The sequence below is a fragment of the Miniopterus schreibersii genome (genome assembly GCF_964146895.1).
Source record: "Miniopterus schreibersii genome assembly, chromosome: 16".
NCBI classification, from domain to species: Eukaryota; Metazoa; Chordata; class Mammalia; order Chiroptera; family Miniopteridae; genus Miniopterus; species Miniopterus schreibersii.
The window spans coordinates 2,280,254-2,304,826 of NC_138116.1; the positions used below are offsets into that span (position 1 = coordinate 2,280,254).

The following is a 24,573-nucleotide window of genomic DNA, read 5'->3' on the forward strand; positions in this document are numbered from 1 at the left end:
GGCCGACGCTCTAACCGCTGAGCCATGCCGTCCAGGGCTGACTTGTGTCACTTTCAGTGGCCGGGCTGGTGTCTGCCCTGCCTCCCTCCCTCAACCAAGCACAGAGCTGTTTCCCAGCAGACTTGCTGCCAGGCCTGGAACGGGGCCCAGCACGTGTTAACAGACAGACTGGTCTTGTGATGCTGGGTGAGTGAGAGGACGGGAACAGGGACAAGAGTCAGCCAAGCCTTTAATGACCACATGAAGCCACTGGCCTGAGGGCACCAGGTCAGAGCTGCCCAGATGCTGCCTCCAGACCTGGAATCCAGCCAGGCGCTGGGCCCCTTGGGGGATGTGGGGGCTTTTCAAGGCAGGTCCTGGGGTTCCTCCTGACCTTCCCTCCTGATGGGTCTTTGGGCCAGCCGTTCTCAACCCTGGCTGTGGGTAAGTCACCGGGAGCTTGAGAATGCCCTGCCGCCAGGCTGCTGGCTGGGCCTGGACCCATCGCAGCAGTGGCTGGCCTGGGGCCAGCTTCTGACAGCTTCTCAGGTGTCCCCAAGGCTGAGTCGGTGGAATTAGAACTGTTGTAGCCTTGGGCTTTGAAAAGAAAGTTTCAACAGGCTCAGGAATCACAAACCCGGCCTTGGGTGGCATCCCAGTCCCAGTGGGACCTCTTCACCCCCACCATTCCCGAAGGTCAGCTCAGCTGGGGGACACAGGGAGGTGGGAGAGTGGGGACTGCAGAAGGCATGGTGGGGGTCCTCTGTCTGGTTCCTGAGGAGCACCCCTGTACTGACGTGGGATCGCTGGGTTGGAATATAGGGGGTGAGAAATCCTGTTCGGGAGAGGAGGTCAGACCCTATTGCTGACTCAGGTGAGCCCTGGAAGCCCTTGGGTCAGGGTGGGAATGAGCGCTAGGTCCCATGGTGGTGTGGTGTGGCTCAGGAACCCAGTGCCACGGTTCACGTCCCAGGTGCACCTCTAGCTGACTGCACCTGTGAGTCTCAGCTTTCTCCCAGGTGAGGCAGGAACACCGGGGGGCTGTGTTGTGGGGGGCACAGTGAGTCCCCCTGCGGGTTTGCTCTCACTGTGCCCGGTCATCCCTCCCCACAGATCCTCAAAGTGTATGATCACTTCCCACGGTAAATAATTTCTGAGCACTCCCGATGGATGTATATTTATAAATTGTATTCATGGACTACTATACAAATATATTATGTACATTATGAAACAAGAAAACAGAACGTTAGAAAAAATAAGATAAAAATATAAACTATAAACACAAGTTCCCATGTTTTCTTCTTGCTGCGCTTAGGTGTGTGAACTTGCTTGGGAGCGCCCAGTGAGAGCCTGGGGCAGGGGGAACTGTGGGGCCTAGGGGTGGAGTGGGGGTGGGGGGTCCGTGCTACAGTTCCTCGCTGCTGGGGAAGCTGAATTTACAGGCGGGATCCGCGTGGGAGGGTGAGGGCCTTGGGGACCTTCGGGACCTGGGGGACCTGGGGGACCTGGGGCCCGGGGAACCCGGGCAAGGGAATCCAGGGCAGAAGGATCGTGGGTGCGAAGATCGAGAATGAAGGGATTCGGGTCCCACAGAGTCACCGAGGCCTGGCTCTGGCAGCAGCCGAGCCAGGTCCTCCACCAGATGCCACTTCTCCCGGACTTGCTGCAGGGGAGCAACCGGCCGGTCAGGAGCAGCGCCGCCCCCGCAAGCAGGCCAGGCGGGGGCAGCCAGCTCCCCGGCTGCTGGTCCGCCGGCCACGAGCCACGCAAGCCCCGCCCCGCCCCGCCGGAGGCCCCGCCCCACAAGAGCCCCCCCCCCGACACAAGCCCCGCCCACAACGCCCAGCAGGTCCCGCCCCAGCCTGGCCCTAGCCACGCCCCCAGCGGGCCCCGCCCCCAGCCGCACTCGCGTTAGACGCGGGTCTCCGAGGCCACGCCCAGCCCGTCCCTCCCCCCACTTCCCACGCTTCCCATCTGCGTCCCGCCCGCAGTCTGGGGCCCCTCCCAGCCCAGCTGACACTCACCCACACCAGCTGCTTCCGGAGCCCCTGGATGGCCCTCGCCTTGGCCTGGGACTGGGAGACGCACACGGTCAGGACAAGGCTTTGGATAGAGCGGGGTCCAAGGTCAGCGACCCCTCCTTCCTCCCTCCCCACCTCCTGGGGTCTCCCCTCTGCCTGGGTTCGCAGACGGGGCTTCCTCTCACCGATGATCAGCCCCCCTCCCCCAAATGACAATAGCAACTGTAGGCTCTCAGGCACTGTGCTTCCCCCTGGTCAGGTCAGGTACCCCATTTACAGATGAGGCCCCAAGGGGGCTGCTCATGGGACGGGAGGGACCCCCAGGCCCCCTGCCTTGGGGCTCATGCTCCCTATTCCGGGCCCCTGCCTCCCTGGGCTCTCCTTCTTTGGCTCCTGGATCCCATGAGGCTGGCTGTGGGTGCCCATGGAAGGACCCCTGCCCCCCAGATGTCCCCTCCCTTGACCCCTGCTACCCTGAGAGGTACCTGAGCAGGAAGAGGAGGGGAAAGCTGAACGCTTGGGAGCCCAGGTAGTGGAGGGCGCGCTGGCCGAGGGGCGGCAGCCGGAGGGCCACCAGCTCCGGGACCACCTGCCAGGGGGCTGAGTAGCTGGCAAACAGGCCGCAGTCCCAAGAGGAGTGGATGCTGCGGAGAGACGGCCAGAGCCGGCCGGCGTCAGGGCCCCAGTGAGGAGCCGACGGCCCGTCCCTCAGCCTCTGGCCCCTCGACTCCCCTCACCTGCTGACCACGTAGCCCAGGGGCAGGGTGGCCACAAGCAGGCCCAGAATGAGCACCAGCTGGAAGAAGAAAGTGGAGCTAGAGGCTCGGAACCTCCGAAGGGGCACCTTGGAGTTCCTCAGGAGGGTGTGCTGTGGGGCAAGCAACAATGGGGGGCCATTAGCTCCCATCTGCAGAGACCACAGAGTTCAAGGCCCAGGGAAGTGATGCTGGGGGCACGAGGGGCGCAGGGGCAGAACGTGAGCCCCACCCAGGAGCCCACCCAGGTGCAGAACGTGAGCCCCACCCAGGAGCCCACCCAGGGGCACCCTGCTCCCTCCGGGCCTGAGCCCGCACCTTCTTGATGTAGAAGGTGAGGAATATGAAGACGCTGTTGAGCAGGGGCAGCAGGGGGCAGTAGAAGAGGCCCATCCAGGTGACCGTCTGCCCCGCCACGATGTCCAGCACGTTCTTGGGCACGAGGAACTCCTCCCGGCCCAACCAGGCCCAGAACCGGCCTGAGAACCGCTCCACCAGCAGCCTGGGCACAGGGAACATCCGGGTATCACCACCGGGGAGGAGCGTGTGGCCAGGGACCATCCCATACTCGGTGACACGGACACACGCATGTAGAACCGCTCAGCCCTGGCCGCAGCCACTGGCCATCCCCAGACAGGCCCAGGTCGCCCCCCGGGGGTCCCGCGTGGCTCACCTCCTAGGCAGGCTGACAAGGAAGGCGAAGGCCACGGTGAGAAGGAAGTTGAAGGTGCTCAGCTTGTACAGCTCCTCCCCCACGGAGTTCTCCCAGCACTGGTGCAGAGCGGCCCGGTCACCACCCGCAGTCCCTGCCACCCCTCACCCACCCACTGGGGGGTCTGTGGACAGGAGCCTTGCCGGGAGTCTAAGACTGCTGAGTTAAAACCCGGGCCTCAAGGATAAGATTTATGCAGAGAAACCCGACAACCAGGCCGCTGCTCCGCACTGTGCAGTGTGATGCCAACAGCACCCCCTGGAGGTGCCCTGTGGTATGGGAAGCTCAACCTAGCCTCTCACCAAGGTGAGACCAGGAGAGAGACCAGATCAAAGGGGCAGGGAGATCAAAGAGGTGGGGAGACACCCAAAGGGACAGGCCCTGATGGAGCCACCTGGTAGTCACAGGCGTTGTAGCCGTAGGACTCACAGCTGGTCTTGTTTCCGCTGATGCAGAGCATGGTCTGGCCCAGCGAGAAGAAGAACATCCCCAGGCTGGCCAGCTTCAGCACCACGCACCTGGGGGTGGGGCGGAGTCAGGGGGGCGCCCAGGACACAGGTGCACCTGCTAATTCCTGAGCCCAGCCTCCTTCTGATCTGCCCTGTCTGTGGCCATGTTCTCCAAAGTGTGCTCCCCAGAATCTCGGTCTCCGGATGATTCATGGGAGAGGGGTTCTGTTTTTAAATCAGTTTGGGGAACGCTGCACAGCCCAGCCATCCTCCCCGACACCCGGCTTGCAGATTCACAGGCCTAGATGGGCCTTTAATACCCTATTGCGGGTGAGCACATCCTTCCTGCGACTCACCCCCACGCACTCCCACTGCCTCATGTATACAGACATGTGCCTGCATCTGCCTGAGAAATTCTAAGTGCACACTGGCTCATGCAGGCAGACGGCCAGCCCTGAGCCATCCATGCATGTTACATGTAAGTGTGGAGTCCTCAGCACTGAGCCATGGGAGGCTGTTAACAGTGGTTCTCCTGTTGAGGGGGGCTGGGAGGGAGGGGGGCACTCACCAGAGGAGGGTGAGGTTGACCTCGGTGTTAGGAGGGTAGTTCTCCAACTGCACCAAGAAGACAAACAGCAGGGGGCCCAGAAAGTTGACCAGGGAGATGACCCCAGGGGGCAGGTACTGGAGTAGCACAAACACACGCTCCTTTGGGGAAAAGCAGGGAAGGGGTGACATAGGCTGCAGGGCCCCAGTAGCTCCCCTCCCGCAAACCCCCCACGGTAACTCTGGGGCAGGCCGTGTCTGGAAGCCCATAGGCTCTGGCAGCATGCGGCTGAGGCCATCCACAGGGTGAGCCAGTCTGATTGGGCTGTGACCTGGGGCACATGGCTCTCTGAACCTCAGTTTCCTCATCTGCAAAGTGGGACCATCCCGTCTCCTCCCACAGTCTGGCCAGGATTAAATAAACATGTCCATTGCCTGGCACCTCCTTGTTGTCCTGTGAGAACTTGGTGGCCCAGAAGATGGCGCTGATGCCTCCGACCACCAAGAGCCCGATGAGGAGGTTGACCCGCAGGTAGGTGAGCAGGCGGCAGGCTCTCTGGGCCCGGGTCTGCTGCTGCATCAGCTGGAAGCGATACCCCTCCTCCAGCTCCACCTGTTGTGGGGCGGAAGCAGAGGCAGGTAGGGCTGGCCCAGGCTGGGGGGTGCATGAAGGTGGGGGTCAATGTTTATGGGAGACAGGCTGCAAGGATCTAGGCAGGGTTTGGGTGACACTCGGGCAGGGATAGGCCCAGGAGTGGCAGCTGGTTTTATCTAGACCACCCCTTCCCTGCACTGTGCAGGTGAGCAGGTGAGCGCTCACACCTACAGACCCGCACAGCCTCTGCCTCCAGGTGTAGCACCCCGTGTGCATGCACGTGGGCACACTCACACTCACACACGCCCTCACACACCTTGAACTCGTTGCTGATCTCATGCTTCTTGATGGTGGCGGCTTCCTGCCCCCGGATACAGAAGTCCCAGGACGAGAAGACCTTGGCACTGAGCGGCGACCTGTAGTCCTGGCCCAGGAACAGCCTCTGGGGCAGCCCCTTCACCATCCTGGAGGGGCAGGAGGCAGGGCCTGTGGGGGAGGGGCACCTCCTGCCTGCCAGCTGCTCTGGGTCTGGGCTGGGAAGCCCCTGGCAGCCCTGGGGCCCGGCGTTGGCCTCAGCCTGGGTGGGGGGTGCGGATACAGAGGCAGTGGCCGGGAGCCCTGAGGTCCGCAGCTGGGGGCACCGAGTCTGGACCCTGGAAGCACCTATGAGCCTTACTGGACCAGAGCCAGGACCTTCCTGTCAACTTGGGGAGGGGGTACTATGCTAAGGGAGGGTGAGCAGGGAAGACAGGGCCCCTGCGAGGGGGGGAGGTGGCCTGCTCTCACCGCTGCAGGGTCCCACAGAAGCAGAGCAGCAGGCAGGCCAGCGGGCTCAGCAGGTAGGCCAGGCGGATGCTGTACACTGAGCTGCCCTCGGACCCCGCGTGGTATCCTCCATAAAAGAGGTAGGTGTTGTTGAAGGCCTGGGGACAAGAGTGAGGACAACCGAGCTCGAGTCCTTGCCAGGCTGTGTGCTAAGCACTCATTCACTCCCTCTAGAACCCTGGCAGGCAGGCAGTAAGAGTACCCCCATTTCGCAGAGACTCAGAGAGGTTAGGCAACTTGCCCAAGGCCACAGTTTTGTTCTTTTGTTTTTTTAACATACTTTTTTTTAAAAAAAGTTAGGCCCTGAGGGCTGTGGGCATGTGCCCCTAGGCCTGGGCTGTGGGCAGAGGCCACAGCCCAGCCAGCCTGTCTATGTAAGACTGTCCCCCTAAAACCTAAATGTCCTTGGAGAGATGGGGTCCACTTAGACTGGGGTCCCCTGAGGCCAGTTCCCTGGGTTCCCCAGCCCTCCAGAGTCACAGCCAGGATGAAGGCCACTTACTCTGCCAGTCAACACATTCCAGAAATGATTGTGGAAATTGGGAAGGTCATTCTGGGGTTGGGGTCCACCAGGGCACTGAAGGGCTGTCGAGGAGGGAGAGAGCGTCAACAGGAAAAGGTCCCAAGGCCTGAGTGAGGATGGGCCCCTCTCCACTCCATAGCCCTCCGCCCCGGAGGCCTGAGAAGGGCCCTGAGGACCTGCAGGAGGCACGGCCCGCAAAGGCCTTGGTCAGGTGGGGTCCCGGGGCTGGACCCAAACGGGAGGACACCCAGGCTGCAGGTGGGCCCCCGTCGCTGCCCCTCGGGGGCCAGGCACTCACTGAAGTTCACGGCGGGGCCCGGGCCGGGCGGGCGCAGCCAGGCCAGGGGAAGCAGCACGAAGCTGGCGGTCACGAGCACGGTCAGCAGGTTGAGCGTCAGCAGGAAGCGCAGGAAGGTGAAGTAGGACTGGATCCCGGTGCCGTAGAGGCCTGTGGGGAGCGCGGCCGGCGGCCCGGGCGCTGAGCCGGGGGCGGGACCCCCGCGCTCCGCGTCCTGGTTCTCACACCGAGGGCGCCCCGACAGCGCCTCTGGCAGCCACCAGGGGGTGCTACCCTCCGCGAAGGTTTGCGCCCCATTTCTGGTGTGTGGGGGGGTGTGAGGATGGGGGGGTTGGTTGGCGGGGGCGGAGGGGAGCAACGGCAAGCCCCGGGCCCGTTCTAAACCGGACACGGAGACTCCAGGAGGGGAGGTGGGAGGCGGGGTGCAGGTCTTACCTCCGATCTCGTAGAGCGCCCCCTCCCAGAGCCCGAAGCCGCGGGCCAGCCTCCGCGCCGCCTCCCCCAGGCGCCGCCCCGCGGCCCCCCGCCTGCGCTGCCAGCGCCGCCAGCAGGACGTCTTCGCCCCCTCGGGCTCCCGCAGCCGCCTGGGACGGGTGGAGATGGGGGCGCCCCCGAGTCACCCCCCGCCCGGGGGCAGGCAGGGCTGCTGAGCAGGTGGCCCCCCCGCCTGGCTGCGCCCCCGGGCACCCACCGGAGGCAGCGCCTGTCCACCATGGCGAAGGGCAGCGAGCGCACCGGCGCGCGCGAGCAGCGCAGCAGCTCCACCTCCGGCTCCCACGGCTCCCACGGCTCGGGCTCGGGCATCGCGGCCGCGGGGTGGAGGGGGGCGCGGGGCCGCGGCGCCCGCTCCCGGGAGGGGTGCGGGGCGTCTGCCGAGCGAGCCTCACGGTCCCGGCCTCAGCATGAGCAGAAATGCAGAGAAAGTCCTGTTGGAGGCGGTCTGGCCTCAGCCACCTTCCGAGTCCCAAAGCGACACGCGGCCGGGGGCCTCGGTTTGCCCGCCTGTGGAATGGGGAGAGCAGGTCGGGGGGCGCGGCAAGGCGGGCCCCCCGCAGCCAAGGCCAGGGCGCGGGCCCGAGGCTCCGCTTGCTGCCCGCGGCGGGGCGCAGGCCCCTCCTCCCCACGTGCCGCCCCTCCGGCTGGGAAGCCGCCCCGAACCCACAGTGCCTCGGACCCCGTCTCCCGCAGCACCCCGGATCTGGACGTGCTGGGACCCCCCGTCTTCTACCTCGTGATTCCGCCCCCAGGACCAGGTCCGCGGCGTCCCCCAGGGCCCCAGAGGAGGAGGCGTGGCTGCCCCCCAGCCAAGGGCAGGGCGAGAGGGACCCCCAGGCCTGTGCAGCGGCTCCAACCCGCGCCCCCCAGCAGCCCCTCGGCCGCAGCTCTCTCATCTCCTCCCCTCCCCTCTGCACCCACCCAGCTCACCTGGGGGCGAGGGGACGAGTGACCCACGGAGACCCTCTTTGGACCGGGTCCTTCCACTCCAGGCAGGGCTGTGAAGAGCCCAAGGAAGGGGTCACATGACAGGAACCCCAGCTCCCCCCGCGGTCTCCTTCCCCTCCCCCCCCGCCCCCTGCAGTTTCCTCTGCTCTGCACCCAGGCCGGCACTTCCTGCGGGCGCGGGGCGCGGGGCGCGGGGCGCGGGGCGCGGAGCGCAGGTGAGAGGCGCGCGCAGCTCGGGCCCCCCGGTGCGCGCTGGGCAGGCTCGGCCCTTCCCTCCCGTGTGGCACCGGACAGGCCAGCCGACCTCGGGGCTCCCGGGCTTCCCTGCTGCCGCTTCCGAGCCCCCAGGGGCCTCACCGGGACGGCTAGGAGCCCCGCTGGCCCCGGGCGCGCTCCCTTGGGCCTGGGGAGCCTGGGGAGTCGAGGCCTCGCCCGGCGGGGCGCAAGGGCCCGGGGCTTATCTGCTGGTTGCGTTGGCCGTGGCTTTGCTTGGTCGGCGCGATAGTGGCCCTAAGGGTGGGCCGAGCTATTTCTTAACTTCCCGCCTCTGTCAGGCCAAGGCCTGAGCCTGTGCCTGGCCCGGAGCGAGCGCTCGGGGTGGACTCCGTTCGCGCCCTCCCAGTTAAGGTGTTTCAGCGTCACCTTGGCCATTTCTCTCTCCTGGGATCCCCTGGTAGGTCTCGAGGTCCTGCCCTTCCTTCCTGCTCCCTCCCCACCATTTTTAGAAGGGCCCAGTCACCTCCTAGACGAGCTCCAGTGGCTTTTCTGCCTCCCCGCCTGGCCCCCTCCTGGTTTTCAAAGTCCCTCCTCTATGCCAGGTCCCAGGTGGGGGGCTGGTGCTGGGCACACGGTGGGATCAGGGAGTCGGGAGAGTGGAGACAGACTGGCAAGTGTACGTGGCAAGTGCTCCAACAGGGCTCAATCCAGGAAGGCTCCCCAGAGGAGGTGACCTTCAACTTGGGCCTAAGGTCATGCAAGTACAAGGAGGCTGGGCTGTGGGTGTGCAGGGAGGTGGGGAGCAGTGGGAGGAGAGACAGGGGCTCCGGCCTGAGACGACCCACCTGAGGACCACACTGACAGCTGCAAAACAGCCCCACCCCCACCCCTCCCTCTTTGTCCAACCTCAGGCCCCTGGACCCCTTTCCCCTCGAGTTGCATCAGGTGTCCTCCTTCCCACTCCTGGACTTGCCCACCTGTTCTTCCCTCCTGGGGTCCTCCTTCCTTTTTCTTCCAGCTCACTTGCACCCCGGCTGCCTCTCAAGGCTTCTCCCAACCAGGATCCCCCCCCCCCCCCCCCCCCCCCCCCCCGCTGTCCAGATCCCACCCATTTTCTCAAATCTGTGGGAGCCTCTCCTCTGGCCTCCTGCCAGGCTTCCTCAAAGTCAGGTTTCTGGGCAGAGCCCCCAGGTGGACAAGATGCGGGCCAGGTGGATGGCACCTGGAGGCCAATGAACCTCTCAGCCTCAGTTTCCTCATCTGTGAACTGGGGACGTCAGTGCTTAGGTCCCTGGCTTGTGAAGAGTAACAGGAAACAGCAATGGGGACATGACAGTCTCTCCAGTCTTGCCCCTCCCCTTACCTAGCACACAGGAAGTGCGTGACGTCGCCAGGTCCTCAGTAGAAGCCACCCCCCCACGGGGAGGGGAGATAAGCCGGGTCAGCCAGCCTGCCCCGGGCAGTGTTGGTCAAGAGGAAGGGCTTTCCCAACCCGCTGTTGCAGGCGCTGGGGGTGTGGCTTTGCAGCACCCTGTCCTTTTGATAACCGCCCTGGGCAGTGGGTGGGTTTGCAATTATTGTCCCCATTTGAAACTTGGAGAAACTGAGTCTCATAGAAATTGAGGGCTTTGCCCAGAGATTGGAATAGACAGACACTCGGGCCTTCGCCCTGCCCAGACCTCAGGGTGGGGTGTGGGGAGGGGGTCCCGCGCAGTTGGCAGGGAGAGGGCACGGTTGCTGGAGCCCAGAGTAGGGGTGGGCTGAGTCCCAGGGCCAAGCCAGGTCACGTGATGCCTGAGGCCCGCCCGCCACCACGTGGACCGGGCTGGGCGGTGCAGCTCCCTCTGGTCCCAGGTTGGCTCCTGCGCCCTTGGTCACTCCCTCCCCCAGACCCCGAGGTCCCTCCCCCAGGTGGTGGAGCCCCAACCACCGTACCCGGCGGCCCTTTCCCAGGACAGGGCCCCTCCTCCAGGTGCCTCCCAGGTAGGTGCCCTCGTTCTACCAGCCCCTGCGGATCCCCCGTGGCTGGACAGCTCCACCCCTTCTGAATTCCTTTGGGCCACTAGGGCCACTGGGGCCACTGGGCCAGAGTTCCCTTTCCAGGTTCTCCTGGGCTTCCCTGGTTTAACTCTCTCTGGACGGGTGGGAGCAGGGGAACTGCAGCCCCCAGCCCACCCCAGCGCCGGTACCACCAATGGGAAGGCGTGGGGGGCGGCTCACACAGGACGGTACCACTGACCACCAGTAGGGAGTTGGGGGAGTGGTGGCCGGGTCAAGGGGCTCGAGTTGCTCCGGCCCCTGGGCGCAGAGGCCTGGCTGCAGCTCACCCTGAGCACCCTGGGCTCAGTGGACTCGTCGCTGGGGTGTGGGGTTCCTGGAAAGGGCTCCGCCCTGCCCCTCCCGCCTGGCTCAGGGCTTAGGAATGGTGCACCTGGAAACTCATGGGTGCCAGGGTGCCACGTGTCAGCTGGAAGTAAGTCCTGGGCAGTGCCCAGGGGGACCCGGGTGAGTGCTCATCCCCTGGGGTAAGGCTGCTGGGGCCAGGCCAGAGTTTCTGACCACCACCTTCTGCCTCCAGTTTGGAGAAGGGGTGTGTCTGGAGGCCCTTGGATTTGGGCTTGGGTGGGTCTGTCTGAAGGATTCCAGCTCCAGGGACTGGCCTGGAAAGCACCCACCGACACCCCTCCAACGCCATTCCAGGCTGGGGGGCAGAACCTTCTCCCCATGCTGTGCTCCCGCTGGAGGGCAGGGGCTGGGATTGTGTAGGAGCCCCTACGCCCCTAAGTGAGGACCCTGACTGGGCACAGTCCCGGCAGGGCCGACTCTGTCTGGGCACCGGGTCTCACCCCAGGAAGCCCCCTTGAGCCACCGTTCCTGAGAGCCGAGTTTCCTGGGGGAGGCGGGGGGGGGGGGCGGGAGGCCGCGGAACAGCGCAGACAGGGCTGGGCCGCGGCGGGCAGAGTCCTGCGGGAGTCAGCGGGTGTCCGGGAGCTGGCTGTCCCCGCCCCACGCCCACGGGGTGAGGAGCCCAGAGAAGGCCGCCCCGGTTCCAGTTGTTCTGGGTGGCGGCTGAGCCCTCGGCCTGGACAAAGGCAGCCTGTTTAAGGCCCGGCACCTCCCCCAGCCAGCTGCCCTCCGTGACAGAATTCGGGGTCAGCCTCCTGAGAACTGCCCGCCTTCAGCCCTGCTGGCTGGGGAAGCCGTAGCCACTGTGTGTGTTGGGGGGATGCTGGCTGGGTGGGGACCCATCCTGTTCTGCCTGGGCGGGTGGGGGTGGGGGTGAGGATTTCCTGCGAGAGGAAGTGCTGAGGGGTTACCGGGCGGGCACAGGGAAGGTCTCAGAGCTGCCCTGACCTTTCTCACCCTAGGGATGGAAGGCTGTGCCCACAGCACCCCACCCCTTCCCTATTTCCCAGGGACTGGTGCCTTTGAGCAAAATGATGGGGAACTCCCTTCCTCCCTCTGTCCCTCCCTCCCCAGGCACTGGAAGGGAGTGGCCCTCAGTCCATTCTGGGCTGATTTGGGGCCACTCACCTGACCGCATGTTTGGCTGTGGATGGGGTCCAGGGCAGGGGCTCAGGCAGCCTGGGCTGTGAGCGGCACCTCCCATTGTCCCCGGGGAGCTGGTGGTTGGGCCAGGTGCCAGGCCTGAAGGCCAAGTGTGGGACGATGCTCCCTGTCTCATCAGATGGGCAGCAGGAGGCTTCGGAGGCTGCAGGCGTCCAGGCTCTGAGCTGCTCTAGGTCGCAGACTGCCCGGGCCTAGGCTGCGGACATGGCCTTTGTCCTCAATGTCCTTGAGACCCCAGAAGACCAGGGGTAAGTGCTCTGGGGCTGTGGGGCTGTGGGCTGGGATGTGCCACCCCCAGGGAGAGGCCTCTGGACCACGGACGTTTGGAAGGGGCAGGCTGCTGGGCAAGAACTGGGCCCCCACCCCCACTTCTCCCCCCAGCAGCCGGGATCCCAGCCCCTACGACGAGAGCGAGATGCACCACTCCTTCCACCAGCTCATCCAGGAGCAGAGCCAGTGGGCAGCTGAGGAGGGGCTGGAGCTGCAGCCCACCGGGCTGGGGGCCGGAGCCCTGGACGCCTCGGGTGAGCGTGCCCGGCCCAGGCCGCGGGCGGTGGGTGGGATGGTGTGGGCAGGGCCCTGAGCCTTCTCAGCCTCTCAGGATGTCCCGCCTGGCGGCCTGAAGGCCTGAGATGGGGATGGGGGACTGCTGGTCAGCAGTGACAAGGCCCTCTGGACAAGTCTCTCTGCTGCTCCACAGGCAGTGACCGCCAGGCTCTCCTGGGGCCGGAGGGCGCTGCGGAGCTCAGCACGGCCACGCTCCGCATCCTGGCCAGCTTGCCCAGTCGCACCATCGGTGAGCGGGGCCCTCGGCCCTCGGCCCCAGCCTTGCTCCGGCCCCTGGGCTGGGCCTGGGATTCCAGGGGATCCGTGTCCCTTAGAGCCAGGCCTTTTCGGCTCCCGCCCCTCTGTCTGCGGCCCGCAGGCCCGGCACAGACCCCCACAGCCTCCTGGGTACTAAAAACGGCTCCAGGGTTGTCACCGGGATAAAAATAGGCTCTTGGGAACCCAGCAGCGCCAAGGTCTCTTATGAAGGGGCCTTCCCGGGTCCTGGGGGGGGCGGCTGCCTTCACGTGAGAGCCGGGCTTCCTGGGAACGGGGCGTGGAGGCCTGGCCCTTCCTGACCCCCCCGCGGCCCTGCAGGCCGCAGCCGGGGCGCCGTCATCTCCCAGTACTACAACCGCACGGTGAGGATGCGGCGCAGGGCCGGCCGGCCGCAGCTCCGGGGCCTGGGGCGCTCGGCCCGGCCCAGCCTCCGCCCCTACGACCTGGAGCTGGACTCTGCGGCCCTCGAGGAGGAGGGTGAGCGGGGGGCGGGGGCGGCAGGCCCAGGGCCCAGTCCCCCCGCGACGGCCCGACGGCCTCAGCGGTGAGGTCCTTTGGTTGGCGGGCGTCCCCGCCACTGGGGCAGAGAAGCGGGGGCCTTTCGGGCTGCAGAGCATTTGGGGTTGAAGCGGCTTCCCGCCCAGGGCGGGGGTGAGCGGGGTGAGCACCCAGGTCTCAGCCAGGGTCTCTAGGTCCTGCCCTCCCCACGCCCCCCATGAGGCTGGTGCAGTGGGCGGTGGCGGGGACCCCGTCCCTGTCAGGGGCCGGCGGGGCTCAAGTCAGTGGGGTCAGGGCGAGGTGCCCGTGGGGGCCAGGAGCGGGGGCATTGGGAAGATGCTGAGATCTTACGGGGGTTCGGGGGGGTGAGAGGAGGGCAGGGCGAGGCAGAGGCTCTGGGTGGTGCGGGCAGGCCTGTTTAGGGTCATGGGGGTGCCCAGGGTTGTGGGGGTATCCAGGGTCATGGCCACAGGGGCGCTGGGCGGGGGGAGGGTTCTTCGGGGAGCCCACGGGGCGTCTGGCTCTCCCTGCAGAGAAGCGGCTGCTTCTGGTGAAGGAGCTGCAGGGCCTGACTCTGGCCCAGCAGGACCACATGCTCCGGGGGATGCCCCTCAGCCTGGCGGAGAAACGCCGCCTGCGGTCAGTGCCGCCTGGGTGGACGGGGGCGGTCCCGGGGGAGTCGGGCCCCACCCCGGCCCGGCCCTGACGCCGCCTCTGCCCGCAGAGAGGAGACCCGCGCCCCGCGGGGGTTGCCCCCCCGCCGCCCCCGGCTGCGGCCCTGCTGTGCCCGGCTGCGGTTCGCCTGCGTCCTGGTAGGAGCTCCGGCCGGGCGTCCCTAGGGGTGCGGCCGGGCGGCCGGGCGGTGGGAGTGGCCGCCCCGGCCCTCAGCCCGGCTGGCCCCGCAGCCTCGCCGCCCCTCACGCCGGGCTCTGGCTCGAGGCCCCTCCGTGGGACCCCGCAGGACCGCCCTGTTGCGTCCCCACAGGCCTGGCACAACCTGGGGCTGGCGCTGTCGTCGGGGCTGCACGCCCTGGCGCCCTGGCGCTACGCCCTGAAGCGGATCGGCGGCCGGTTCGGCTCCAGCGCGCTCTCCTACTTCCTCTTCCTCAAGACGCTGCTGGCCTTCAACGCGCTGCTGCTGCTGCCCCTGATGGCCTTCCTGGCGGGCGTGCAGGCCGCCTTCCCGCCCGCGCGCCCCGCGCCCGGCCCCCGCTTCACCGGCCTGGAGCTCCTCACGGGCAGGGTGCGGCCCGCTGGGCGCGGCGGGGCACTGGGTGGGCACCCTCTTGGCCCGGCCTCCCCTGGGCGGACCTCCCCGCGCGCCCTGGCTCCGGGCGGACCGCGGACGTCAGTGGGGCCCGGGAGGCCCCGGGATGGCCGAGGCCTTTGTCTGCCTCGGCTGCCCTGCCCCGGCCTCCCCCGTGGGTGCTCTCCCTCTGCCCCTTGAAGCCGAGGGTGGGTCAGGTGTGGGGAGCGGGCGGAGTCCCTGACTCGGCCTGGCCTCCCCCCAGGGCTGCTTCACCGACACCGTCATGTACTATGGCTACTACAGTAACGCCACCCTGAACCAGCCGTGTGCCCATCCACTGGATGGTGGCCAGTGTGCCCCCGAGGGGGCCAGCCTGCCCTACAACATGCCCCTGGCCTACCTCTTCACCGTAGGCGCAGCCTTCTTTGTCACCTGCATCACCCTGGTGTACAGGTAATGGCCTGAGCACAGGACCCTGACTCTGAGCACCACTGATCCACCCACCCACCCATCCATCTGTTCGTCTGTCCACCCACCCACCCGTCCATCATCTGCCCACCCATCTACCCACCCACCCCACAAACACTCCCTGTGCTTAGCGCAGGGCAGCCGACAGACCAGAGGGGCTGGGAAAATCCGGGAGGCCTGGTGTGTGCCCAGGAGTTACGGAGCCGGGGGAGGAGTCAGGCTGGCTTCCTAGGGGAGGCGGCACTTGCCTCAGAGGCGCAGGTTCAGTAAAAATGGGCAGGGCAGGAGAGGAAGGTGTTCTGGTTATTGGGAGAGGCCGTGCAAAGGCCCCGAGGCGAGCCTGAACAGGAGCCGCTGGCCACGTCCGCGGGGAGTGGAGCCCGACCCCTCTCCTAGCCCCTTGTGGCTGGTGGGCACTGTGCTTGGACAGGGCAGATCTAGGGTGGCCAGAGGCCATGCCAGGCGGCCAAAGCTGGGCTGGGGGTGGGGGCAGTGGGCTGCTCCATGGCCGGGGGGCTCCTCCCAGTGAGCGCTGCAGAGAGTGCCCTGCTGCCTTCTCCCCGGCCTCTGCTCCCTCGCCCCTCACCACCCCCCTTGTTGGTCACAGCATGTCCCGCTCTTTTGGGGAGAGCTACCGGGTAGGCAGCACCCTGGGCGCCCATGCCCTTGCTGTTTTCTGCTCCTGGGACCACAAGGTGACTCAGAAGTGGGCCTCCCGCCTCCAGCGTGACAACATCCGGACCCGGCTGAAGGTGAGCCCCCCGGGGCCTGGAGCTGCCGCCCCCACCCCGAGTCCCGGAACCCCAGTCCTGGCCCACTCAGCTCTGCAAGACCTGCCGGGTCCATTTGGGACCAAACGGCTAGAGCCAAGCAGCCCGTGGGCGGGACGTCGGGGTGGGGGCCTTGCTCCCCGTCAGGGACCGAGCAGGTGCTCCCCAGCTCCAGACGCGTCGGCACCGGTCCTCCTGCTCCGTCTCCGTCCACGGCCGGGGGCGGGGGCCTTGATGTCAGCCTGCCCTCCGTTCTCACTCCTAGGGGCTGGTGCTGCAGAGGGACAGGGTCGCATCTGCTCTGGGCCTCTCCTGGGGTCCCTGTATCTTCGGGTCCCGGTGGGAAGAGGCCCGAAGGGCTCCTGCTGGGACACACTCCCAGCTCCCACAGTAGCCTAGGGTGGGGAATGCTATCTCCCCGTGATACAAGTGAGGAAACTGAGGCACAGAGGTTCTGTACCTTCCCCAAGGCCAAAGGGTGAGAGGGTGACCGAGCTGGGCCTCGAGGAAACTTCCCTGCCTTTCTGGGGTTTGCGCTGCAGGACTGGCTAATGGGCCTTCCTGCCCTCAGGAGCTCCCACTGGGGGCTCCACCTCCAGGGACAGCTCAGGGGGCAGGGCTGGGAGGGAGGGAGGGAAGGGGGCAGGTGGGAGAGGTGGGGTGCCTCTCAGGATGCCGGAGATTGGGTGGGAACGGGCTGACACCCAGCCTGGCTGGTGGGGGTCGAGGGCAGGGCAGCCTTGGGCCCAAGTTCTGTGCTCTCTGTGCCTGGAGACAGGACCCAGAGCTGGGGGAGGGACAGGCGGTGGCCCTGGGGTGGGGGGCTCCAGTCCCTCTAAGCCTCCCTGGGTGTCCCTGTGTCTTCACGTCCCACGTGGCTGTGACCTGGAGCGAGTGACCCCTCACTGCCTTGCAGGAGCTGCTGGCCGAATGGCAGCTGCAGCGGGGCCCCCGGGGTGTGTGCGGGTGGCTGGGCCAGGCGGCCGTGCGGGGGCTGGTGTGGCTGCTGTGCCTGGGGACCACGCTGGGGTGCACCGTGGCTGTCTACACCTTCTCCGAGTTCATGATCGAGGTAAAGGGATGGGGTGGGCAGCCTGGGGACTCGGCCACGGGGTCAGAGTCCCGCTGCTCTGGAATGTGTCCCCAGCGACCGGCGCCTGCCCAGCCAGAAGTCAGCTGTGGCTCTGCCCCCTGCACCCGGCCCAGGGGTCCAGGGGCCCAGAACCCCTCCCTGGAGGCTGCCTCCCTCAGGCCTCAGTCCCCACCCCTCCCATCTGTCTCACTCTCCCGTTTTTATTTTCTCTTCTTGGTTCCCTTTTCTTTTTCTGACACTTGTGGCCTATCCCCCTTCCTGTGTGGTTTGAACATGAGGCCTGGGCTGCACGTATCTTGGGGGAAGGGGGTGCTATCTGCCAGTTCTGCCCCCTCTTTCTACTGTGGGACCCTGTCCCCCAGCCCCCCACCCCCAGGGGCCCGTCGGTGGACCTGACCCCTGCCCATGGGGGAGCACCTGGGGTGACCACAGCCCCCTTCTGCCCTAGCAGAGCCCTGTGCCTGCTGACCAGGAGGGGCCACTGCTGGCCCTGCCCCTGGTGGTCTGCCTCCTCAACCTGGGGGCCCCCTACCTGTTCCGAGCTCTGGCTGCCCTGGAGCGGCACGACTCCCCGGTGCTGGAGGTGTACGTGGCCATCTGCAGGTATGTGGCCAGGTGGGGCAGGTGGGGCTTCCTGGGGTGCGACTTCTGTCTGCCAGGCACCCCTCCCTCAGTCTGTGCCCCTCGCCCTCCACAGGAACCTCATCCTCAAGATGGTCACCTTGGGGATTCTCTGCTACCACTGGCTGGGCCGCAGGGTGGGCACCCTAAAGGACCAGGTGAGAGGGGGCCCGGGCGGTGCTGGGGAGGCTGAGGGGCCGCGCGGGTCCCGGGTGCGGGATGCAGGGGTGCCCCTCACAGCAGCCCCCCGCCAGCCCTCACCTGACTGGCCTGGTCCACGGGCAGGCTGGAGCCGCGCCCCCACGGGCTGGGCAGCGGGCGGCGGGGCGCGGGCCTGGGCTGAGCCCCCTCTGTTTCAGTGCTGGGAGACCTTTGTGGGCCAGGAGCTGTACCGCCTGCTGGTGCTGGACTTTCTCTTCACGCTGCTGGACACGTTCTTTGGGGAGCTGGTGTGGAGGTGAGGCCCTCCCGGGGCACGGCCGGCCTCCGCCCTGGGCTCCCGGGCTGCCCCCTTCAGCAGCCTCCCCTGGCAGGCTGGCAGGCCTCTGACCTCCCAGGGAGGCCGCTGGTTCCTGCCCAGCAGCTTCTGTAAAGGATCTTTAAGCTGGGAAGACAGGAGACAGGATGGATCTAGCTTTAGGCTGGCAAGGAAAGCGGGTTTCATTGCGCCGTGTGTGGCACACCCTCAGTCTAGCGCGAAGCAGCAGCAGGCAGGAGGGAGACAGACACAGTGGCCGCCCAGGGTGGTAGGAGCCCGGGCGCCTTTACTTCTGCGTTTTCTCTGAGAACCTGCGAGTCTGAGGATAATACAGAGGCAAAGTGCTTGGTGCCCGCTGCACGTGTTTACACCTGGGTGTGCACTTAGAAAAGGACCCGACGAAGCCAGCTTAGCTCGGAGCCACTTAGGGCGGGGACCCCAGGGTGCGGTCTCCCCTAGACATCGGCTGGGTGCCCGAGGTGGGGGGGCAGGGACGCCTGCCTTCTGGGGTGGGAACCGGGGTCGGTCTCGGGATCGGCCCTGCCCAGTGACCCCAGGCTCCCCTGCCCCAGGCTCATCTCCGAGAAAAGGCTGAGGAGGGGGAAGCCCGAGTTCGACATCGCCCGCAACGTCCTGGAGCTGATTTACGGGCAGACCCTGACCTGGTGAGTATCTTCCAGGCGCCTCCCACTGGCTGGCCTGGGGGGCAGCTGAGCCCCTTCCCCTTGGGACCAGAGCAAGGCCCAGGCTGGGATCCTGGGGTGACGTGGGCCCTGACCCCCCCCCCCCCAGGGCACCTAGTCTCCCCCCAGTCCTGCAGCATCCTTCCTGGCCCTGGGGTGGGGAGGGAGGGCACGGGGCAGCTTGTTTCCACCCCAGGCCAGGCCCGGGTAGCCCTTCTGGCCCTGGGAGCGGCACAGGGGTCACGACCCCAGCCTCTGGACTGCAGCGCCCCCTCCCCTCCCCAGGCTGGGGGTCCTCTTTGCGCCCCTCCTGCCCGCCATGCAGATCCTCAAGCTGTTGCTGCTCTTCTATGTCAAGAAGGTAAAGGTGCCGGCTGGGCCCCAGGCGGGGCGGGGCTTTGGGAGTTGGGGGGCAGCCAGGGCGGGCCTCTCGGCTGGCAGACCTGGAGCCCCGGGACTTGGGAACATTCCCCTGACCCAAGGGGTACAGGGCTGGCAGCCCGGGGCCACCCTCCGGGGTCAGTCCCATGGCCCCCTCCCCCACACTGCTGCCCAGCTGTGGTCTTTACTGGGGGCCGTGTGCCAGGCCTGGGGCCCAGGAGCTGAGAGGTGCTCTGAGCCGCAGGCCCACAGGCTGTGGGGAGGGACCGTGGTCCTGTGGCCTCGGGCAGGGGTGCACAGTGGTGAGAGCCAGGCTCTCCTCCTCCCTGGTCCCCCATTTCCTCACCTGTACACTGGGGACAGTACCCAGGGGGATAGCTGGAGACCCTGAATCGGTGGAGGTGGCCGTTAGTACCAGCCTTCCCTGTGTGCCTCAGTCTCCCCTCTAAACCCTCGGGCTCAGGTCCTGAGTGTTGCCTCTCGGGTCACCCGTCCTGTCCTGGGGTTTCACTGAGGCCCCACCAGCCTGTGTCTCCCCACCGTGGAGGCCTGGGGGCGGGGTGTGGCTGGGCGGTGGCAGAGCTCAGCCTTTGTCCCCAGACCAGCCTGATGGCGAACTGCCAGGCACCCCGCAGGCCCTGGCTGGCCTCCCACATGAGCATGGTCTTCGTCTCGCTGCTCTGTTTCCCGTCCTTCCTGGGCGCGGCCGTCTTCCTCTGCTACGCCATCTGGCAGTGAGTGGGCGCTGGCTGCTGGGGTGTGGGGAGGTGCTGCCCGGGGGCCTCGGGGGCAGGGGCTGGGGCCAGGGTTTGGGGTGGTGTGGAGGTTGCCTTTGCCAGGCTGGGGGCTCAGGCTGCCCTCTCCCCGCAGGGTGAAACCCTCAAGCCTCTGTGGGCCCTTCAGGACCCTGGACACCATGTACGAGGCGGGCAAGGTGTGGGTGCGGCGCCTGGAGAGAGCCGGCCCTGGGGTCGCCTGGCTGCCCTGGGTCCACAAGTACCTGGTGGAAAACACCTTCCCCGTCTACCTGGTGTCGGCCCTGCTGCTGTGAGTGCCCTGTAGGCGGGGGAGGGTCCGTGCCCCCGCCCGCCCGGGCTCCTGCAGGGTCCAGCCTGACCACCTGCCCGGCTCCCGCAGGGCTGTCATCTACCTCAACATCCAGGTGGTGAAGGGCCAGCGGAAGGTCATCAGCCTCCTGAAGGAGCAGATCAGCAATGTGAGTGCCCCTCGCTGCCCCCGGCGCCGCCTGCTGGCTCACCCAGGACCCTCCCGTCCCTCTGGAGCTGAAGGACCCTTCTCCAGGCCGGCCTTTGCCACTGACAGTGTCTCCCCAAGGTCCGGCCCTGCCCCCAGTTCTGAATCTTTGGGGCTGCAGGTCTGAACCCCGCTAGTGCTGGCGTGGCTTTCCCAGGCCCCGGCAGGCGGCTTGCTCCTGTGAGGCCCATTTTGGGCTTCTGAGCTCCAGAACTGGCAGGTGATGAGTTTGTGTGTTTTAAGCCACTAAGTTTGTGGTGATTGATTAGTGCAGGGGTGGGGAACATCCGGCCCTCGAAATCATTTGGTCTGGCCCTGCCAAGGCAGCCGCAGGTGGGACTCGAAATTCAATAAACCTAGGAGCTTTTTTCATTGCAAATTTTTAAGTTGATAATTTTGTATGGCCCTCAAATGATGTTATAAATGTCCAAATGGCCCTCGGCAGAAAAAAGGTTCCCCATCCCTGCGTTAGAGCAACAGTAGAAACCAATAGGAGCCCAGTGACTGACGTTCGTGTCCCCCGTTACACCTGGCGGCTCTGAGGTTGGAGAGGAGCTGATCTGCCCAGGCAGAGCTCGTCAGTGGTGGGGCCCGTTTCCCTTTTCACCTTGGCCACTAGGAAGCACAGAACTGTCGCTATGCCCACTGCCCGGCTCCAGGTCTCCTGTCCTTGCTTTGGTGCCTCTCCCCCTTGCTTTGAACTCTTTACTCGTGGCGTTGAGTACCCGAGGGCGCCCCGGAGGGCGTCTGGAACAGCGGTTCTGGAGGGATGGACAGTTTCTGTTCTCTTACCTTTCGTGTCCTGGCGTTTCTAGGAGGGGGAAGACAAGATCTTCTTAATCAACAAACTTCACTCTGTGTACGAGAGAAAGGAGAGGAGCAGGTGAGGGGCTTTGGGGGGGGCGCCCCGTGAATGAATGTGGGGGGAGGGGGCAAGGGGCTGGACCGCTGGGCATCTTCCCCTGGGGCATCGAGTGGAGTTGGGGATGGGAGGGAGGTGGCTGCTGGCTCCTTGGGGTCCCTCCTTCCCCACATCCCTCCCCAGGTGGGGAGGAGGAGACGGTCAGGTTTGGTGAGAGAGGGAAACTGCTGCGTGCAGGGGGCAGGGTGGAGCTGGGGCTCTCACGCCCTCCCCTCCTCTCCCTTCTCTGTCAGCTGGGGGGCAGCCCGGCTGGCCTCTGGTTCCCCTGGCCCCCTTCTCCCCATGGGGTCAACACCTGGAATGTCGAGATTCAGCCTGGATTGTCCCGGGCCTGAAGGAAGCTGCCCCACCTCGCACCCCTCATCTCAGTTACTTGTGGTTAAGCTCAGGGGAAGGGAGATGAGTTCAGACATCTTCCTGCTGCCGAGACAGACAGACAGACAGACCCGGCTGGGGGCAGGCTCAGGTCTGCAGGACCGAGGTTCCCAGGCTCCTCCCGGTCTCGTCAAGCCCTTCACTTCTCTCCAGAGCCTCTGGACTTTCAGGAGCAAGGCTGTGGGTGTCGGGCCGCAGCTGGGGTGCCGAGATGAAAGCAGCCCCTCTCTGACTTCCCTTTCCTGCAGGGCTGGCAGAACCCAGGAGGCCGTGACGCCCTCGGATGCCTGGTAGGACGGTGGGCCTGGCAGCCTGCGTCTGCTCACCCACCTGGCTCCGTTCCCACGGCTCTGCAGGCACAGACGCCAACCCGAGACTGTGCGGTCCCCTGCAGGGTGACTGCCCTGGGACACGGGGAAGGTGACAGGACTCTGCAGCCTGCCCAGGACTGGAGCTGGAGGGTGGGCCAGAGGGGCTGCGGCACCCCCCTGCCCTGCCTGGGACTGTATTTATTCTGATTAAATATGTTTTGCAAAACGGGCTCACCTCGTGGGCGCCTGTGCTCATGCCGGGCCTGCCCAGGCGTGCGCAGCCTGCCTCCCACCGCCCGCGGGTCACCTCCAGGCCTCCTGCACGTGCGGCCCCTTCAGCTCCTCCTCTTGGCTCTTGGAGGCTCCTCTCCTGCCCACGCTGGGTCCCACAGCCTCACCAAGTGCCCAGGTGCTCCATGGGGAGTCTCCAGGTGCCCAGGCTGTTTCAATACAGTGCAGGGCACCCCTCTGCTGGCCAAGCTCTGGATGGCAGGACAGAAGCGTCCCAGCTTGAGCACCACCAGGGTCAGCCTGAGCCTAAAGGGTGAATGAACCAGGCAGGAAGGAACAACTTGGGGGGGGGGACGGTCACGGGAGGGGTGTCCAGGGTGACAAAACCAGCAGCAAGATGCTTTCATAGTTATTGGGGTGGGGGCAAGTTAGGAAGGGGCTGAGGAGCCAGCCAGGGGCAGCCGGTGCCTAGGCCTGAGGCAGGAGGGGGTGACCTTTTCCGGCCAGGCTGTTTTCAGAGCCTGTGGGATGCTGTGTGCCCCAGGCTGTAGGGAGGAGGGGACTAGTCTGTCACAGCCGCAGTGTCCCCTGGGTGCAGGAGCTGGGGCAATGGCCCTGGGCTGGGAACCGGTCGAGCGCACTAGGCCTCATGGCTCTGCACCTCGGGGGGGAACCTAGAAGAGCCAAGCTTGGGCCTGGGAGGGGCGGGAGGGCCGGTCCTGCCCACAGTGAGGGTGCCCCTCCATCTGTAGAGCCCGGGCCTCCTCCCCAGGACAGCCCCCTGGGGGGCTCGGCTCCGTGTTTGGCAGATGTCCAGGGGCCGATGCTGTCTGTTGATGTGGCCTGAGGCTCACCCAGCGTCAACCCGAGCTCTGTGGGTAGGGGGTGGCACCCCTGCTGTCCCTGACACATCAGGATCCCTGGCTTGTGGTCGATTCCAGACAAAAGCCTTCCTCAGACTGTCAGGACGCACTTTTGGGTGGATGGACTAAGGGACCACTTCCAGTTTGACGTGGCGACACCCTCGCCTGCCTGGCAACAACTCCGAGGCTGGAACAAGCTATTTGTGAAAGTGGAAGACCCGCCCAGGACATGTTCCTGGAATTATCACGTGACGGGCAATTATTTCCTCGAGCACCAATCCAGGTGGAAGGTGTCTTGCAGGTGTGTTTAAGCCGATGTCAGCGAGCTTGTGAAAGACGGGGCAGCAAGGGAGGGGCCAATCCTGTGAAAGACCAGGAGAGCAGCAGTTTTCCGGGGAGGTTCCGCCTGGAGGCCACAGCACTGGCTCCTGCCCGAGGTCGCAGCGGGCGCCTGGCCTGCAGTCGGAGGGCAGCCCGTGGTGTGGCCGGGCCGGCACATCTGCCGGGGCCGCTCCTGACGCGCCTGGGGCCTCGAGTCCCCCAGCCGGAGCACCCGGCCACGCTCCCTCCGGTTCTGGGTTCTGGGCCTAGGTTCTGACCCTAGGAGCTGCTGGCTTTGGGCACGTTCTGTGACCTCCCAGCCCAGTCCCTGCCTCATGGGGCTGCCGGAGCAGAGGCCGAAGCTCCCGCACCGTGCTGAGCGCATGCCTGACACAGTCTTTCTGAAAACAAACCGGAAACAAAGACCCGTTCTGCTTGCCGGAGGAGACCAGGTGACGGGGGAGGTGACAGCTATTTCAGCGCCATGACGAGGCCCCTCCACATCCTGCTTCTTGACTGTGGCCGCTCAGCAGAAGCCACGGGGGAGAGTGAACGCGCTGGGGCTGGGCCGCCCCGGGTGCTGGCTGCACTGGTCTGGGATGTGCCCCAGCCCTGGGGTGGCACACCCACGCCTGAATGTCCCTCAAGCCCTCGGCAGCGCCGCCCCCTTGGGCCGCCTGAGCTGCTCTGGCCCTCACAGCTGCCGGGAGCGGGGCCGAGGGCAGGCCTGCTGCCCGGGCGCGTTCAGGGGACAGTCCCCACAGCAAAGCTATTTAGTTACATGTCTGTCACGACTCCTCATAGCTTTTCCCGACCCGTCCCAAACGTGCCGTTGCCGCAGCTCCTCCGAGGCGCCCGCCTGTCTCTGCCTCCTCCAGCGGACGTGCTCAGCTCCCCAGCAGCTCGGACTCTGCTTCTCGGTCACTTGCAGTGACACCTCCCCCTGCCTCGCTATGCGCATCACGCTGCCACCACCGGGCACCCTGCCCGCCTTCTGTGCCCTTCTCCACGGTCCTGCCGGAGCAATGAGAATGCGCAGCCCCGAACCGCTCGTCTTCCTGACCCCACCCAGCCAGCCTCCTTGTCACCCGTGGCTACCAGACACCCCTTCCCCGGTCACAGGACAGTCACTTCAGATCTCAGCTTTCTCTGTTCCTCCAACCGTCCCTCCCTCGCTACCCCGTCTTTCACAATCCAATCCGGCCCCAGGCCCGGGGCAAATGCCGCCGCCTCCAGGAAGCCTGCCGTGTGCGGTGGACGTTGCGAGGCCCGGCCGGTTCCCCCGGGGGCACTGGCAG

The 24,573-nt window shown here is 66.0% G+C and overlaps 2 protein-coding genes across 6 annotated transcripts; one reads left to right on the top strand and one right to left on the bottom strand.

Annotated features, from left to right (window-relative positions):
• Positions 1-1,147: 1,147 nt before the first annotated feature.
• Positions 1,148-7,507, bottom strand: TMC8 (transmembrane channel like 8; the record flags this gene model as incomplete). Its single annotated transcript, XM_081161987.1, has 15 exons — positions 1,148-1,642; positions 2,004-2,082; positions 2,486-2,644; positions 2,738-2,868; positions 3,074-3,257; positions 3,429-3,526; positions 3,862-3,985; positions 4,485-4,624; positions 4,905-5,075; positions 5,374-5,521; positions 5,844-5,980; positions 6,385-6,467; positions 6,704-6,853; positions 7,139-7,287; positions 7,395-7,507. 15 exons carry the CDS (start codon positions 7,505-7,507, stop codon positions 1,385-1,387), a joined length of 2,124 nt encoding a protein of 707 aa, XP_081018113.1. The 3' UTR covers positions 1,148-1,384.
• TMC6 (transmembrane channel like 6) lies at positions 6,809-22,091 on the top strand. Of its 5 annotated transcripts, none has more exons than XM_081162399.1 (21): positions 6,809-6,987; positions 12,051-12,180; positions 12,314-12,456; positions 12,633-12,728; positions 13,076-13,234; positions 13,789-13,894; positions 13,980-14,067; positions 14,241-14,498; positions 14,767-14,957; positions 15,580-15,724; positions 16,659-16,814; positions 17,287-17,438; positions 17,533-17,614; positions 17,816-17,913; positions 18,507-18,599; positions 18,903-18,978; positions 19,599-19,732; positions 19,869-20,045; positions 20,136-20,214; positions 21,068-21,135; positions 21,798-22,091. In XM_081162399.1, exons 2-21 carry the CDS (start codon positions 12,137-12,139, stop codon positions 21,841-21,843), a joined length of 2,391 nt encoding a protein of 796 aa, XP_081018525.1. In that variant the 5' UTR covers positions 6,809-6,987; positions 12,051-12,136; the 3' UTR covers positions 21,844-22,091. The 5 variants fall into 5 exon arrangements, with proteins under 5 accessions (XP_081018525.1, XP_081018524.1, XP_081018526.1 ...); XM_081162398.1 differs by lacking the exon at positions 6,809-6,987 and adding an exon at positions 10,256-10,345; XM_081162400.1 differs by lacking the exon at positions 6,809-6,987 and adding an exon at positions 10,256-10,345 and having other exon boundaries at positions 12,317-12,456.
• The last annotated feature ends 2,482 nt before the right edge of the window (positions 22,092-24,573 follow it).

Coding starts and splice junctions, on each gene's coding strand:
- TMC6 (XM_081162396.1), top strand. CDS start 12,137: ATGGCCTTTGTCCTCAATGTCCTTGAGACCCCAGAAGACCAGGG. Junction 12,729..13,075: donor CTTGCCCAGTCGCACCATCG/GTGAGCGGGGCC, acceptor GCGGCCCTGCAG/GCCGCAGCCGGGGCGCCGTC. Junction 14,068..14,240: donor TGCGGTTCGCCTGCGTCCTG/GTAGGAGCTCCG, acceptor GCGTCCCCACAG/GCCTGGCACAACCTGGGGCT.